The sequence below is a fragment of the Geotrypetes seraphini genome, chromosome 8, assembly GCF_902459505.1.
Source record: "Geotrypetes seraphini chromosome 8, aGeoSer1.1, whole genome shotgun sequence".
NCBI classification, from domain to species: domain Eukaryota; kingdom Metazoa; phylum Chordata; class Amphibia; order Gymnophiona; family Dermophiidae; genus Geotrypetes; species Geotrypetes seraphini.
Window position 1 is genome coordinate 81,176,188 of NC_047091.1, and position 18,723 is coordinate 81,194,910.

The 18,723-nt window shown below is 42.2% G+C and overlaps 1 protein-coding gene across 1 annotated transcript in view; it reads left to right on the forward strand.

Annotated features, from left to right (window-relative positions):
* The first annotated feature begins 11,718 nt into the window (after positions 1–11,718).
* Positions 11,719–18,723, forward strand: part of NXF1 (nuclear RNA export factor 1) — a 198,781-nt gene continuing 191,776 nt past the window's right edge. The window contains exons 1-2 of the mRNA XM_033954850.1: positions 11,719–11,809; positions 11,909–12,065. Coding sequence (XP_033810741.1) covers positions 11,775–11,809; positions 11,909–12,065 — 192 coding nt within the window. The 5' untranslated portion in view covers positions 11,719–11,774. The remainder of the gene's footprint in view (positions 11,810–11,908; positions 12,066–18,723) is intronic.

Genomic DNA, 18,723 nt, shown 5'->3' on the forward strand with positions numbered 1-18,723 from the left:
ACCATCATCAGGGAAGGCTATTCTCTTCAGTTCCATCGGGTCCCCCCGACCATCCTCCAAGAGAGTATCCTTCCAACTTGACCCAGACCACCCTTCTTCTTCAGGAAGCTCAGGCTTTGCTCCGGCTTCGGGCCGTCGAGCCGGTTTCTGTGGATCAACACAACCGGGGGTTCTACTCCCGGAACTTCCTTGTTCCGAAGAAGACGGGCGACCTGCGTCCTATTCTGGACCTCAGGGTGCTCAACAAGTTCTGGTCAAGGAGAGATTTCGCATGCTGACCCTAGCTTATCTCTACCCCCTCCTCGAACAGAACGACTGGTTATGCTCTCTGGATCTAAAAGAGGCCTACACTCACATTCCCATTCATCCGGCCTCTCGCAAATTCCTAAGATTTTGGGTGGGACATCTTCATCTGCAGTATCGAGTGCTCCCTTTTGGCCTGTCCTCGTCTCCTAGAGTTTTCACCTAGTGTCTGGTGATGGTGGCCGCTGCACTCTGGACCCATGGTCTTCAGGTGTTTCCCTACCTCGACGACTGGCTCATCAAAGTTGCCTCGGCTCCAGGGGTCATCTCGGCGACCCAAAGGACTATTTGGTTCCTGCAGAGTCTGTGGTTTGAAATCAACTTTACCCAGTCTCTTCCCTTCATCGGGGCGGTTCTGGATACTATCCAGCTCAGCATTCCTTCCTCCACAGCGCCTGGAAGCTCTTCTTCATCTCTGTTGGTCAGTGTCTGCTCGCCAGTCCATCTCAGCGAGACACATGATGGTTCTCCTGGGCCACATGGCCTCTACGGTTCATGTGACGCCTTTTGCCAGACTTCACCTCAGAATTCCTCAGTGGACCCTGGCTTCTCAATGGACACAGGTGTCAGATCCTTTGACTCGTCACATCCTGATCACTCCTGCTCTTCAGCAGTCTCTACGTTGGTGGATGATCTCTTCCAGTCTATCCAGAGGTTTGCTGTTTCACACTCCTCTCCACCAGAAGGTTCTCACGACCGATTCCTCGACCTATGCATGGGGGTCTCATCTGGACGGTCTTCGCACTCAAGGCTTCTGGACCAGTGCGGACCTGCTGTGCCATATCAATCTTCTGGAACTCAGGGCGATTTTCAATGCTCTTCAAGCTTTTCAACTTCTGCTTCACGACCTGGTGGTCCTCATTTGCATGGACAATCAGGTCGCCATGTATTATGTCAACAAGCAGGGGGGCACGGGATCGGCCTCCCTCTGCCAGGAAGCTCTCAGAGTCTGGGATTGGGTGATTCGCCACAACACCTTCCTCAAAGCTGTCTACATTCAGGGGGCGGACAATGCCTTGGCGGACAACTTAAGTCGTCTCCTCCAGCCTCATGAATGGACCCTCCATTTCAAGCCCCTTCATCAGATCTTCTCTCAGTGGGGGACGCCTCAGATAGACCTCTTTGCGGCTCCCCACAACTTCAAACTGCCTCAATTCTGCTCCAGGATCTACACTCCTCATCGCCTCGAGGCAGATGCCTTTCTTCTGGATTGGAGGAATCTCTTTCTATATGCATTTCCTTCGTTTCCTCTCATTCAAAAGACTCTGGTCAAGCTGAAGTCCGACCATGCCACCATGATTCTGATAGCTCCTCGGTGGCTCCTCGGTGGCCCTACTTCAACTCAGCAGCAGGGAGCCATTCCTTCTTCCAGTGTTTCCTTCACTGCTTACTTAGCATCAAGGATCTCTGCTCCATCCAAACCTGCAGTCTCTCCACCTGACAGCTTGGTTCCTCTCAACGTAACTCCTCTCCATTTTTCCAAAGCGGTGAGGGATGTGTTGGAGGCTTCCCGGAAGCCTGCTACTAGACAATGCTACTCCCAAAAATGGACTAGATTTTCTACCTGGTGTGTTTCTAATCGTAAGGAGCCTCAACGAGCCTCCCTATCTTCTGTGTTGGACTATCTTCTGCACCTATCTCATTCTGGCCTCAAGTCTACATCGATACGAGTCCATCTGAGTGCAATTGTGGCTTTCCATCAGCCTCTGCAAGGGAAACCTCTCTCTGCTCATCCTGTGGTTTCCAGATTTATGAAAGGACTTTTCCATGTCAATCCTCCTCCAGTGGTTTGGGACCTCAATGTTGTCCTTTCACACCTTATGAAGCCTCCTTTTGAGACTCTCAACAAGGCTCCGCTGAAGTTTCTCACTTGGAAAGTGGTTTTTCTTGTTGCCCTCACTTCTGCTCGCCGAGTCTGTGAGCTTCAGGTCTTAGTGGCGGATCCGCCTTTCACAGTATTCCATCATGACAAGGTGGTCCTCTGCACTCATCCGAAATTCCTGCCTAAAGTGGTCTCTGAATTTCATCTCAACCAATCCATAGTTCTTCCTGTGTTTTTTCCAAAGCCTCATTCTCATCCTGGAGAATCAGCTCTTCACACACTGGACTGTAAACGTGCTTTGGCATTCTACCTGGATCGCACCAAACCACACAGAACTGCTCCTCAACTTTTCGTCTCCTTTCATCCGAACAAGTTGGGACGCCCTGTCTCGAAGCGTACCATCTCCAACTGGATGGCGGCTTGCATCTCTTTCTGCTATGCCCAGGCTGGATTACCCCTTCCCTGTAAAGTCACATCCCATAAAGTCAGAGCAATGGCGGCCTCTGTAGCCTTCCTCAGATCGACACCGATTGAGGAGATTTGTAAGGCTGCCACTTGGTCCTCGGTTCATACCTTCACTTCTCATTATTGTCTGGATACTTTTTCCAGACGGGATGGACAGTTTGGCCAAACAGTATTGCAAAATTTATTCTCCTAAGTTGCCAACACTCCCACCATCCCATTGGGGTTAGCTTGGAGGTCACCCACTAGTGAGAATACCTGCCTGCTTGTCCTGGGATAAAGCAATGTTACTTACCGTAACAGTTGTTATCCAGGGACAGCATGCAGCTATTCTCATGTCCCACCCACCTCCCCTGGGTTGGCTTCTCTGCTAGCTATCTGAACTGAGGAGACATGCCCGATGCATCGGGCGGAAAGGCACTCGCGCATGCGCGGTGCCGGCATCTCGAAACTTCTGAAGTGTTTTCAAGCAAGTATGCTTGTGAGACGTCCGCATCAGGGCTCTGTCGGATGACATCACCCACTAGTGAGAATAGCTGCCTACTGTCCCTGGATAACAACTGTTACGGTAAGTAACATTGCTTTTTCAGTACAGAATGTTACCTTTTGGCTTGGCTTCATCTCCAAGAGTGTTCACCAAGTGCCTCGTGGTAGTAGCAGCAGCTCTGCGGAACCATGGCCTCCAGGTGTTCCCATACCTGGATGACTGGCTCATCAAGGATTCCACATCTCAAGAGGTTATTGTAGCGACCCAACGGACTACGTGTTTCCTACAAATTTTGGGGTTCGAAATCAGCTTTCCCAACTCTCAGCTTCAGCCCTCTCAGACTTTACAGTTCATTGGAGCTGTCCTGGACACTGTCAGACTCGGAGCATTCCTTCCTCAACAATGTCAGGATGCTCTCATTCATTTTAAAATTTGATGAATTGTTCAAGAGTTAGGTTAGATTAAATAGCATATTAATAAGGAATTAATTTATGAATTATTAATAAAGCAATTAAGTAAGTAATTGAATTGATAGTTTAAATAATGGTAGGAAGGACGGGTTCAAGCCTGTGATGTCATCAGGAGTAGAGAAAAAACTCTTTCTTCTCTTGGAAGAAATTACAGTATGAGATAAATTACTCCGTTTTCTGAGGCTTGTTCCTGTCAGTATTATCTGGTTTAAGAAAGTTAAAAAAAATTTTCTCTACAATTTAAGTTGTTCTTTCAATGGTTTTGTTGTTTTTATATTCAGCCATTTAATTAACCATTTAGTTTCATAGATCTGTTGTTGTATTAAACTGCATACTATACATTTGAACTTTTGTTCACATTTTATTATTGCGTTTGCTGATACTTCCTGAAAGTATTCTGCTGTATGTGCATTTCCTAAGATATCAATTGGTTCTGCAAGAAAGATATTCCCTTTTTCTGTTGTTATATAAGCACATACAACAGGATCATTTTGTTTATTGAAAGTTTCTATACTGCTGCTAATAACTGGGGAGTCAATTCAGAGCGGTTTACATAAGCTTCTGTAATGATGGTATAATACACGAGCTTCTATGGACATTACTCCACCCACCAAGTCTTAGGTTAACAATTTTACCCTCTAGAACATAAGAATTGCCGCTGCTAGGTCAGACCAATGGTCCATCGTACACAGCATTTGGCTTGCGCAGCGGCCCTTAGGTCAAAGACCAGTGGCCTAACTGAGACTAGCATTACCTGCATACGTTCTGGTTCAGCAGGAACTTGTCTAACTTTGTCTTGAATCCCTGGAGGGTGTTTTGTCCTATAACAGCCTCCGGAAGAGCATTCCACTTTTCTACCACTCTTTCGGTGAAGAAGAACTTCCTTACGTTTGTACGGAATCTATCCCCTTTTAACTTTAAAGAGTGCCCTCTCATTCTCTCTACCTTGGAGAGGGTGAACAACCTGTCTTTATCTACTAAGTCTATTCCCTTCATTATCTTGAATGTTTCGATCATGTCCCCTCTCAGTCTCCTCTTTTCAAGGGAGAAGAGGCCCAGTTTCTCTAATCTCTCACTGTACGGCAACTCTTTTAGTCACTCTTCTCTGGACCCTTTCGAGTAGCACTGTGTCCTTCTTCATATACGGCGACCAGTGCTGGATGCAGTATTCCAGGTGAGGGTGTACCATGGCCCGGTACAGCGGCATGATAACCTTCTCCGATCTGTTCGTGATCCCCTTCTTAATCATTCCTAGCATTCTGTTCGCCCTTTCCGCCGCTGCATGTTGCGCAGATGGCTGCATTGACTTGTTGACCAGTACCCCCAAGGCTCTTTCCTGGGGGGTCTTATACCCTGCACCGGACATCCTGTATTTGGGTATAAGATTTTTGTTACCAACATGCATCACCTTACACTTATCCACGTTAAACCTCATTTGCCATGTCACGGCCCATTTCTCGAGCATGTTTATGTCATGTTGCAGGTCTTCACAATCCTCCTGCGTCCTTACTACTCTGAATAACTTCGTATCATCTGCAAATTTAATCACCTCACTCGTCGTACCAATTTCCAGGCCATTTATAAATATGTTGAAGAGCACGGGTCCAAGCACCGAACCCTGCGTCACTCCACTCGTGACGCTTTTCCAGTCCGAGTATTGTCCAGTTACCCCCACTCTCTGTTTTTAATCCATGTGAGTATTTCACCCTCGATTCCATGGCTCACAATTTTTCGAAGTAGTTGTTTATACGGAACCTTGTCGAACACCTTCTGAAAATCCAGATATGTCAATGTCAATCGGGTCACCCTTGTCTATCTGCCTGTTTACTCCCTCAAAGAAGTGCAGCAAGCAAGATCTTCCTTTGCTGAAGCCATGCTGATTGGTCCTCTCAGTCATACGCTTTATCCAACAGTTTACCTGCAACATTTGCATTGCTGGGTGGACTGGTCTTAGTGACTGAACCAAATTAATGAAATGTGGGTTTTCAATAAGACAGAAGGAAGAGTACCGTATTTTTCGCTCCATAAGACGCACCCACCTGTAGAAGAGGAAAAACCAAGAACAAAAAATTCTGAACCAAATGGTGTGCCCTGCACCCTGTCCCCCCCCCCTCCCCCAATCTTTGTGGTCTAGTGGTAGGCTGGGACAGGGTACAGGGCACATCTAATGGTGGGCACGTTTAATGGTAAGCATATGTAGTGGCAGCCAGCCCCCAGCCAGTGCCAAACCAGCCAACCTACCCCAAACCAGCCAGCCAGTCCCAAGCCAGCCAGCCCCAAGGCAACCAGCTAACTCCCCCCAAGTCAGCCAGCCTGTCCCAAGGCAGCCAGCCAACTAGCCAACCCACCCCAAGCCAGCCTCCAGCCAACCCCAAGCCAGCCCAAAGGCAGGCAGAACCCCCCCCCCAGTACCTTTTTTTACCATCCTGGAGTGCAGTGCAGGACCAAGCAGGCACGCAAAAAGCGCGCGCCTGCCTTGTGTGCCGCTGCCGAAAGAGAGCAGGGGAACTGAGGCAGGAGTGTGGAAAGCACACTGGACCACTGGGATGGCAAAAAAAGGTACAAGTTTTTTTGTTTTTTTTTTAAACATTCGCTCTTTAAGACGCATCCTTATTTCCACCCCCTTTTTGGGGGTGGAAAAAGTGTGTCTTATGGAGCGAAAAATACGGTATGTTGCATAAACTGGGCAGTATTTTTCATCAATTACCTTTTTTTTCTAATCTACTGGTTTTTATCACAGACTTATTTGTGGTGGTTCCTGCGTGGTTGGATTTGACAGTTCCTCAAGGCAGTCTGTAAGAAATATGATGATATCAAAACATTTACAAACGTGAAAATCTTGCCTGTTCAAAACATGTTCCTTTTGTTGTCATCATCAAAGCACTTCTCATGATGATGTTTCATTCGGGGCACTAGGTCTTGCATTTCTTTGTTGCAGTGTTTGCATTTTGCACACATGCCTTCCTTACCCATGGGTAGAGACATATAGGTAGATTCAAGGGCAAGTTAAAATGCTTTTTTTAAAAAGATGCTTTTGACTATTAGTTCCCTTAGTCAAGATCGCAAACCGTTAGTTAAGATCGCTAACCGGTTTTTAGCCCATTTTAAATTTTGGATTTTTCCTAAATCTCACCTTGTGTTGCTTCCTTTTATTGTCTTATTTACTATCAATTAATGTATTTCTATCCCTGCCTTCCCTAGTGGTTCAGTTAGAGGCCTTTTTGTTGCAGAGCTCTCAGCCTGCACATAAAGGAGATGTAAATTTGGAAAATTTTTCTTTACTCCTGGCTAGTACACCTCCGGTGCAGTTTCAGGCAGCTAAACGTCGCAGGGTGGCTCCCACGGATGAAGGGGACCCTGCATTGGACTTCAGCTTATCCCTTGCTCTTCCGGAGTCTCTGAAGGAAGGGGAAGTGCCAGATTTGGAGTTGAAAGATGCGCTAGGTAGGAAGGTGAATGATCTTAGAGCACTCTGTCATTTCCATAGGGAAGAATTATTCTCTTATTTCTAAAGCATTGCAAGGTTTAAATATCTCTCAGGTGGATCCGCAGGAAACAGGGTTGGCTAACCCTCTTATGGTGGGCACGAGAAAACCACCTAAGACATTTCCGCTACATGAGGCCATGCAGGAACTTATTTCTGCCCAATGGGACACGCCAGAGTCAGGTCTCCGGGTAGCAAAGGCCATACCGCAATTGTACCCAGTGGAATAAGAGTTGCTGGAGTAGTTTAAGCTCCCAAGGATAGATGCTTTTGTGGCCGCGGTTACCAAAAAGCCTACATTGCCGGTTGAGGGAGGTGTAGCGCCGAAAGACACCCAGGATAGGAAGATTGAATCTTTACTTAAAATTTCCTTGAAGTAGCAGCAATGGCATTGCAAGCAGCCGTGTGCAGTTCCTATGCTGCACGGACATGTCTGCAATGGGCACAACGAATGGTGGATAAGATGATGGAAACAGAGATTTCTGTTCCATCTGACTTTGTGGATATGGAAATGGGACTAGCATATTTGGCAGACGCCTTATATGATATTATTTGCGCTTCTGCAGAACAAATGTCTCTTTTGGTGGTTTCTCTCAGATCATTGTGGCTCCATAATTGGGCGGCGGATGTGGCTTCCAAGCTTCGGCTAGTGCTGCTCCCTTTAAGAGTCGGTTGTTGTTTGGTGAAAATTTGGAAAAGTTGGTAAAAGATTTTGGTGATTCGTCATCTGCCAGGCCTCGCTTCCGGGATGTTAAGAGATATAGACCCGGGAAGCCATCCTTTACACCCTCATACAGTTCATCCTATAATTCTAGGACTGGATTTCCACAGAAGAATTCCTTTTGTCCTACAAAACCCCCAGCTGCTTAATCAGCCCGTACCCCAACTTTATGTAATTCCCAGTGACGGGGTATCGGCTCCCTCCATCGTGACCATAGGGGGGTCGGCTGTCTTCCTTTCTGGTGGAGTGGGCCAAGATAACGTCTGATTGATGGGTATGGGACATTATTCAAGAAGGTTACAAATTTGAATTTTCCTCTCCCATCGCAGATTCTTTCTTGGTGTCCCCATGTGCAGGAGCAGCCAAGAGAGAATTAGTGCAGGTTACCTTTCAAGTTCTTCTGGATCTCGGGTCTGTAGTTCCAGTTCCTCCAGAACAAAGGGGCCAGGGAAGATATTTCATTGTGCCCAAGAAAGGGGGAGGGGGGTGTTCAGTTAGACCGGTGCTGGATTTCAAACGAGTCAATCAGTTTCTTAACGTCAGACATTTCTGTATGGAAACTGCGATCGGTCATTGCAGTGCTTCAACCTGGAGAGTTTCTTACAGTACTCAATCTCAAAGAAGCTTACTTGCATATTCCATATGGCCACCGCATCAGCGGTATCATCGCTTTGCCGTCGTTTGCCAGCACTATCAGTTTTGAGTGATGCCATTTGACCTAGCCACGGCTCCATGGACATTTTCAAAGGTGATGGTAGTAATGGCAGCGTTTCTTCGCAAAGAGGGAATTCGAGTACATCCTTACGTGGACGACTGGTTGATTCGGGCGTTGTCCAGACAGGAAAGTTTGTCAGCTCTCTTACTCCTTCCCAATCCTTGGAACATCTGGAGATGCTGTTCGATATGAAGGTGGGGAAGGTGTTTCTACCCAGAGACCAGGGCAACAAGTTACAATCTCAGGTTCACCTTCTTATTCAGTCACCCAGATCAAGAATATGGGATTATGTGCAGGTTCTAGGATCCATGGTAGTGGCTCTAGAAGTGGTTCCTTGGGCTCGCTTTCACTTCTCTCCCGGTGGTTCCCAGTGTCTCAGGACTACAATCGTTGTCTACAGTGAATTCCTCAAGCATCACTGAGCATGAGTTGGTGGCTCAGCGAGATCAATCTGTTCAAAGGAAAGCCACTGGCATCGCTGGACTAGATCATAGTTACCACAGATGCCAGTCTGTTGGGATGGGGGGGCTCAGTGCCTTCAGTCCTCAGTGCAAGGAGTCTGGTCTCTGGAGGAGGCTCAGTGGTTGATCAATCTTCTGGAGTTGCGGGTGATCAGGTTAGTGTTTCAGTTGTTTCAGGCCATGATTCAGGGCCGAACGACATGGGTCTTTTTGGACAGTGTCATGGCGGTGGCATATATCAACAGTCAGGGAGGTACGCAAAGTCCTCAGTTGGCGAGCGAGGCAATGGTTCTGCTTCAATGGGCGGAAACTCATCTTCCTCTTCTCTCGGCGACTCACATTGCGGAACAAGCAAATGTTCAGGCAGATTTCCTCAGCAGAAATCTTCTAGATCCCAGAGAATGGGAACTATCCAATCAGGCTTTCGAGCTCATTGTTCAAAGGTGGGGTCTCCCAGAAATAGACCTCATGGCCTCATCTTGAATGCAACGCTTCCTCGATTCTTCAGCAGGTGCAGGGAGTGAGAGTCAGAAGGGGGTAGACGCGTTGGCTCTTTTGTGGCTTCCGAGTTGTCTCCTTTATGTGTTTCCTCCTTGGTCGATGATCGGTCATGTGTTACATCATATAGCTCGCTTTCAGGGCACGATGATCCTGGTAGCTCCAGACTGGCTGCGCCATCCATGGTATGCGGATCTGATGGGTTTTTCAACAGGCGAAATGTTGAGATTTCCGGTGACTCCAGGTTTACTCATCCAGGGTCCGATCAACATGGAAAATCTGTCCTACTTTGGTGTTATGGCCTGGCTCTTAAAAGGTTGCGGCTGAGGCGTAAGGGATATTCGGAGCAGGTTATTTTGACTCTTTTCCAGGCAAAGGAGAGAACTACGTCTGCGTCATATGCTAGAATCTGGAGAGTTTTTGAGTTTTGGTGTGGTGATCAGGGTATTTCGTCCTTCCAGGCTTCTCTGTCTAACATTCTTTCTTTTCTACAGGACAGCGTAACCTGCATGGTATTGAAAGAGAAATAAAACAAGGGGTTGGCGTATAATTCAAAGTTCAAGTGGCGGCCATTGCTTGTTACAGGGGCCGCATGTCTTTCTCTTCCCTTGCTTCTCAGCCTGATGTAGTTAGTTCCTGAAAGGTGTACAACATATTCGTCCTCCTGTTAAGAAGCCCTGTCCGGAGTGGAGTTTTAAGGTAGTACTTGGGGGGTTACAAAACGCCCCCTATGAGCCTTTGTCCAAAGCGACTCTAAAGGATGTCACATGGAAAGTGTTTCTTGTGGCAATGGCTTCAGCTCGGCGGGTGTCTGAGTTGCAGACGTTGTCCTGCAGAGATCCTTTTTTGCGAATTTCAGATTCAGGGGTGTCAGGACCGTACTATCGTTTCTTTCTAAGGTGGTATCAACCTTTCATGTCAACCAGTCTCTCTTCTTTATTGCTTTCTGGGAGGAGGGCGGGGGGCGCGATTCTCTTCACTGCATTTCCTAGATGTCCGTAGGATGCTTCTACACTATCTGCAGGTTACTAACGACTTCTAACATTCAGATCACCTCTTTGTATTATTTGGAGGACGCAACAAAGGTATGGCAGCGTCCAAAGCTTCCATCGCTCGATGGGTCAAGGAGATCATTTCTTCCGTTTACTTGATTGCAGGGAAGCGGTTGCCAGAAGAACTTCATGACCATTCAGCCAGAGCGATGGCTACTTCTTGGACTCAGTCCAGAGGCTTTTTCCTTGGAGGAGTTTGCCATGCAGCTACTTGGTCTTCCATGAATACTTTATCTCAGCATTACTGGTTGGATGTGGGGGCGCATGCGGAGGCTGCGTTTAGTGCTTCAGTTGTTGCGGAGGCGGCGTTTGCTTCCCACCCAGATTGAGGATTGCTTTGCTACATCCCATTGGTCTCTGGATTCATCTGCTGCTGTTGCTAAGGAAGGAAAAATTATGTTCTTACCTGTTAATTTTCTTTCCTTTCGTCGCAGCAGATGAATCCAGAGGCCCACCCTTTCTGGATATTGATTTTTGATTTATCTTTTGCAAGTTTCAGAAGTTTGGTTATACTTGGTAGTTGTATTCTTTATTATTACCTTTGAACTTTGTTATGGGAAAGAGGTTTTTTACATGCTAAGCATATTACTGGTTCCGGATGCTTGGGCAAGGAGCAATACTGAAGATACAGGAGGCGTACCAGCCAATAGGACCATCTGTTAATCAGTTTCTCTATCTCCGCCAGCTGATAGATGTGTGCTATCCCATTGGTTTCTGGATTCATCTAAAGGAAAGAAAATTAACAGGTAAAAACATAATTTTTCCATCCTTGATTTGGATGTGCGTGGGACAAATGGCATGATCCCCTGCTTTGCCCTTTTTATTTAAGTATTGGTGTTCTTATCCCTTTCTCTTAAAGTATACTTGTAAATTGATCTGCTGTATTCTCTAAGGGTGGTGTATAGTAAGCTAAATAAACCTTAAACCTCTTGGATCTTGCCTTATTGTGGTTAATATTTTTGAATGATATAAGTCTCCTGATTTGTGTATGCTTATAAAAATGGGGGGGGGGGAATCTATTCAGCTGACCATATATTCACCCCCTCCCCTCCTCTCTCTAAGTGGATAATTCTTGTTTGCTTTTGCTTAGAACATGATGATCGTGTTGGCGGAGGCTTTTCTTCAAAGAAAAAGAAAGGCCGTGGTCCCTTCCGTGCAAGGATGTACAGTGAGATGAACCACAGATCCCGAAGAGGTGGCGGGGGTGGCGGTGGTGGTGGTGGTGGTGGTGGCGGTGGTGGTGGTGGTGGAGGACTGAACCCTCGCGCTCGATTGGAAGATGATGATGGTGATGTAGCAATGAGTGAAACCCTAGAAACTCCAAAAGGCAGATAGTGAGTGCATGTTCTTATAACAATCTATTAGAAACTTTCTGTTTTCTGTTCCTCAACATATGCTCTTCCTTACTTTGGTCATCTCTTAATGATTATCAGCACACCCTATGATAGGCGCAGACGACGAGGTGAGGACTGGCATGATCGAGACAGGGGTGGTACCTCAAATATGCAGTTCATAGTGAGGCGAGACGCTGGTCACCCAGATAGACCTGGTGGTAACAGAGAACCACGGAAGACCTGGCATAAGATTACTGTAAGTACCTAAGACTATGAAGTACTGTTGCGGCATAGGTGGACTTTTGGGAAGAGGGGAATTTTCTACTTTTTAATAGACTTAATACACAAGAGCCATCAATATTTTGAACTATAGGAGCCACTGAATGTTTGGGTTTTTTTTTTTTGTTTGTTTGTTTTTTTTGCTATTTAGCATTGAATTCATAAAGAACAGAGGCTTATCACATGGTCTTGAAAAGTTTTGAGACACATCAAGTTTAAGTTTCAAGTTTATTAGTTTGCTTGTTGAATCGCTTAATCGGATTTCTAAGCGATGTACAATAAAATATACATGTAAGGAAACGAAAACATTACATACAGTTAATTAATTATAACGTAAACAAAAGGTAAGAATTAACAGACACCAAACCATACACTACTACCACGAACACACCTCCACCATCACCCACCCTCTTAGCAGAACACTTCAAGAACAAAATCACCAACACCAGAGCCACACTCATCCTCAACCCCTCCAAGCAAAATCCAATCACAATCCAACCTACAAGAAAAGAGGCAATCGCAGCAGACAGAATTTGGACTCAATTCCCAAACATACAATGGTCAGAATTCAACAAATTCTACAAAAAATACAGCCATGCCTCCTGTGACCTCAACCACTGCCCCTCATATCTCCTTACCACCTCTAGTGTAAAGTTCCGCACCATAACGCTACAATGGATCCAACTCACGCTCACAGAGGGCACATTCCCTGACAACCTCAGCGAAATTGTCATCACCCCAATCCAAAAAGACCCAAAGGCACCACAAAACCTCCCATCTAACTATAGACCTATAGCCTCAATTCCGCTATATGTCAAAATTATAGAAGGCCTAGTAGCCAAACTCCTCACCAATTACATAGAAGACCATAACATACTCCACCCCATGCAATCAGGATTCAGAACAAACTTCAGCACAGAGACATTACTAGGCTCCCTCATGGATACCGTCAGACAACAACTTAGTACAGGGAAAAAAATGCTACTCATACAACTGGACCTATCAGCGGCATTCGACCTAGTAGACCACAACATCCTTCTACAGATCTTAGATGCAATAGGCATCTCAGACAAAGTATACTCCTGGTTCGAAGGATTCCTAAAACTCAGAACCTACAGTGTAAAATCAAACAAAAAAAAATCAGAATCCTGGTCAAACCCCTGCGGCGTACCACAAGGATCTCCACTATCCCCCACCCTCTTCAATCTATACACTGCCTCTCTAGGAACTCACCTGGATAATCTAGGCATAACATCCTATAGCTATGCGGATGACATCACCATCCTCATCCCATACGATCATTCTAAACCTACCATGACAGACGAACTTCACCAAACACTGGAAGCAGTCACAACCTGGATGGAAAATCACAAACTTAAACTCAACCAAGACAAAACCAAATTCATCCTCCTAGAAAATGACAAGATCCAAACCACAACCATCCTAGACATAAACGCAACCAAATATCCCATCCAAACAACCATAAAACTACTTGGCATGACCATAGACAGATGCTGCACTATGCAACCGCAAATAAACAAAACAACGCAAAAATCATTCGCAATCATGAGAAACCTGAGACAAGTCCGAAAATTCTTTGAAAGTACACAATTCCTACTTATAGTACAATCCCTAATACTAGGTATATTGGACTACTGTAACATACTCTTCCTCCCATGTCCGGCAACTACGATAAGACAACTCCAAACAATCCAAAATACAGCCTTAAGACTCGTCTATTCATTGAAAAAACACGACCACATCACTGAGGCCTTCATCAACTCACACTGGCTCCCAATCCAAGAAAGAATCCAATTCAAATTCTACTGCATATTATTTAAAACCCTACACGGAGACAGTCCATCATACCTGAACAATCGCCTCATCCAAGCAACCAATACCAGACACAGAAAAACGCACTCCCCATTCATACCCCCCCCATCCAAAGAAGTAAAAAGAACAAAACTACATGACGGCCTCCTAGCCACCCAAGCTGCAAGACTAGACAACCAGATCTCCAACCTTCTGATGACCACCCCAGACTATAAGACGTTCAGAAAAGAAATAAAAACCACACTCTTCAAGAAATTCCTAAAACAGCAATAACAACACGACCTCTAAAAGCCCTTAAGATCTACATCCTACCTCTCTAGCTACTCATTATAATTCATGTAATTCTGTAATTCGGTAATTCTGTAATTCATTGTAATTCTGTCTTTAAACTAACCTTTGTAATTCTGTAATTCGGTAATTCTGTAATTCATTGTAATTCTGTCCTTAAACTAACCTTTTGTAATCCGCCTTGAACCGCAAGGTAATGGCGGAATAGAAATCCCTAATGTAATGTAATGTAATGTAATGTAATGTAAGAGGGGGTGAAATACATTTTTTATAGTAAAGAAAGAACATACAGGGAAAATACATAAGGAAATTAAAAAAAACAAAAGATAGAAAAATAATTCGCTAGAATAACACTTTATAATAAAATTTAATTAATTTGCAAATGCGTCTTTGAATAAAAAGGTTTTTAATTCGCTTTTAAATTTCCCAAACACCTTCTCCTCCCGTAAAAACATGGGAAGCGCATTCCAGATCTGGGGAGCTGTACATGAGAAGATAAATTGTCTTCTTGTGCTAATAACTTTTAACGAAGGAATTGATAAAAGGTTCCGTTCACTAGATCTTAAAGTTCTTTTAACTGAATATGGGATAAGTAGTCTGAATAAAAATGCTGGAGTCTTATTTTCTAATGTTTTAAAGATAATAGTACATAATTTATGTGTAATTCTATGTATGACTGGAAGCCAATGAGCCTTTTTAAGGAGTGGTGTCACATGATCAAATTTTTTAGATTTTGTTATTAATTTAATAGAAGCATTTTGAATAATTTGTAAACGTTTAATTTCTTGTAACGCAATTCCTGTAAATAATGAGTTGCAATAATCAATTTTAGACATCACCAGAGAGTGAATAAGAATATTAAGTGCTCTGGGACAGAGGAATTTAGAAATGGATCGAATTTTCCGCAATCTATAGAAGGTGGTTTTAACAATACTACTAATGTGATCATGATAATTAAGTTTATTATCAAAAATTACTCCTAGAATTTTAGTATTTTTAACTAATTGAAGAGGTATATTTTGAATCAAAATAGGAGCAACTAAAGAAAAGTTTTCCTTACAAGGAAACATATAAGTGACTTTGCAGACATGGAAAATAGTTCGTCTATTCCGGTTTTTTGGGGTCATAGACCCATCTCAAATAAATCCATTCATAGAAATTTTCGTTCCGTTTTGCCATCTAATTTAAAATCACTACTTACAAGTAATACATTTTTTTCTAATTCCAAATTACCTTTAAATCATAAGCCCCTATCATTAAATATAGGTTTAATCAATATTCGTTCAATTAAAACAAAATTTCATCTCATTAAAGATCTTGTTATAGACCAATCGTTAGATATATTATTCCTAACTGAAACATGGTTATCAGAAGGTGATGAAGCCTATCTTACATTTGCCTGCCCAGATGGTTTTTCTTTTTTTTATAATCATCGGACCAATAAAAAAGGTGGAGGTTTAGCTGTAATATTTAGAGAATTCTTATTGACTCAGGTAGACAAATCTACAGGCTCTGTGCCCATTGAATTTTTACATTTAACTATATAAACAAAACCTAGAACAGATATACTGCTAATTTATCTCCCTCCACCGATAAATTCTGATAATATGGCATTTTTGATGTCTTTACTGTTTGAATTTGGCAGTTCTTCTTCAAATCCATTAATTTTAGGGGATTTCAACATCCATTTTGATGATCAAAATAACAATTTCACTAAAACTGTTCTCTCCCATATCAATCAATTAGACCTGTATTCTCTAATAACCCAACCAACACATCAAGCAGGTCACACTATTGACACAGTGTTGATTCCGATTTCGGCAAAAAACAATTTTTCCTTAAATTGTTGTCATCCAGTTCCATGGTCTGATCACTTTTTTATTTCACTAAAATATGTTAGCCTTTTTACCAGACCTGATTCTACACGTCAAACAATTTCATACAGGAATTTTAACGATCTCTCATATGATTCAATTCAATCTACGTTTCAACTAGATTTTTCAAAATCAACTACTACTTCAATTGATGATTTAACCAACTTATGGAATAATGCCATTCAAACTACTTTAAATAAACTTGTTCCAATTCAAAAAAAGATCATTTCGGCTCGAAAATGTAGTAATCCTTGGTTTACCACAGATCTTTTACTCCTTAAGAAACAATTAAGATCTCTTGAACGGAGATGGAGGAAGGATAAATCCCAGGAAAATCTCTTTACATACAGGGACCATATGAAATTTTATAAAACAAAAATTAATCAAACTAAAATGAAATACTATTCTGAAAAGATTTTTAAAGCTAAAAATCCTTCAATGCTTTATAACATTCTTAACAAAATAACATCTCATAAAATACAAAATGATTCCAATGGCATAGTCCCAACAGCCCAGGAAATTGCTGACTACCTTACAGAGAAAATTACTAATATTAGGAAATCGTTTACAAATCTCTCACTTATAAGTGATTCTGAACAGACCAATTCAGATTTGTTATCCTCCAAATGCTCGAAATTCAAGATGCCTAGTTTAAATGAGATAGAAACTGTTCTAAAAACTCTGAATTGCAAAAGTTCAAAAGCTGACCTAATACCACCATTAATTTTAAACAATATTTTAAAATCTTTGGACCTATGATTCATATATTAGTTATAGAAAGTTTAAATCAACATACGGTTCCCCTAAATTGGAAAAAATCATATATCCGTCCAATTATCAAGGATAAAAATGTAGGTCAAGATGAACTTTCCAATTATAGACCAATATCCACTATTCCATTCTTGGCTAAATTAACAGAAAAAATTGTTTTCAATCAGATATCTGAGTTTATAGAACAAACTAATGTGTTACATCCGAATCAAACAGGTTTTAGAAAACACCATAACACGGAACACTCTCTTCTTGGAATGACTACTTCAATTCAATATTTCCTAGATCACCATCAATCGGTGCTGTTAGTTTCTCTTGATCTGTCAGCAGCGTTTGATACAATTGATCACCAATTATTCCTTGCTAGACTTCAATCTATTGGGGTTAGAGATGAAGTTCTAGCTTGGTTCACATCTTACTTTAGTGAACGTACTTCAATAGTTGATTTCAACAATTCTTCATCCCATCCATCTCAGATTTCTCATGGGGTTCCACAAGGATCTATTCTTTCACCATTACTTTTTAATATTTTTCTTGCTCCATTAATGACATTATGCCAATCAGTAGGATTTCATGTTTTTGCATATGCTGATGATATACAATTATTACACCCTCTAAATAATAATAATACAGTTGAAATTTCATCTATCAATGAGAAACTTGATCATGTATATCATTGGCTAGACAAAAACAGATTGGCTCTCAATATTAAAAAAACCAATGTTATGTTATTTCCTTGGAAAGAGAACTTTTCTCTTGTTCATCCGATTTCAATTCATAATGTTCCCCTTCAATTAGTTAAAAATATAAAAATTTTAGGTGTAATTTTTGATAACAAACTAAATTTCCATGATCATATCAGCAACATTGTGAAAATCACTTTTTATAGATTACGTAAAATTCGTTCCATCTCGAAATTCCTCTGTGCTAAATCACTCACTATATTGATTCACTCTTTGGTGATTTCTAAACTTGATTACTGCAACTCTTTATTCAAAGGAATTGCACAATATGAAATAAAACGATTACAAATTATACAGAACACAGCAATAAAATTAATAAATAATTCCAAGAAATTTGATCATGTAACACCACTTCTAAAAGAGGCTCATTGGCTTCCTGTTAATTACAGAATCACTTATAAGTTATGTGTAATTATCTTTAAAACTTTGATTAATAAGACCCCTGCTTTTTTATATAGATCACTGATTCCATATTCTGCAAAGAGAATTTTACGTTCTAGCGAACAAAATCTGCTAACGATCCCATCCTTAAAAATTATTAATACAAGAAGACAACTCATTTTTTCTTGTACGGCACCTCAAACCTGGAACGCCCTCCCTATTACTTTACGGGAGGAGAAAGACCTTGGAAAATTTAAATCTGAGTTAAAAACTTTCCTTTTTAAAGATGCCTTTTCTACATAATTTTATATTTCATGAATTATTTATTTGGTTGAACCTGTTTTAACTATATCCTTTTTGTATTTGCCCTTAATGTTTCTTCTTTACTTTAAAATTATATTTCATCCCTCCTTTCCCAGTATTTAACATTGTTTAAATTTAGAATATTTTAGCCATTATTTAAATTGTATATATTATTATGTATTGCATTGTTATTGTTTTTTGATTTTACGTTGTAAATTTTAAATGTAAATCGCTTAGAATATCCGATTAAGCGATTTATCAAGTCCCATAATAAACTTGAAAACTTGAAACTTGAAACATACTCAAGTTTTTAATGGCTAGACTGAGCTGAACCACACTTGGGGGTAATTTTATAATAGGTCATCTAGGTCGACAGGGCAAGAATGTGCTTCTTTTGTAAAGACACTTAGGTGTAGGGGTGGATAGGAAAAAATCATGGCTG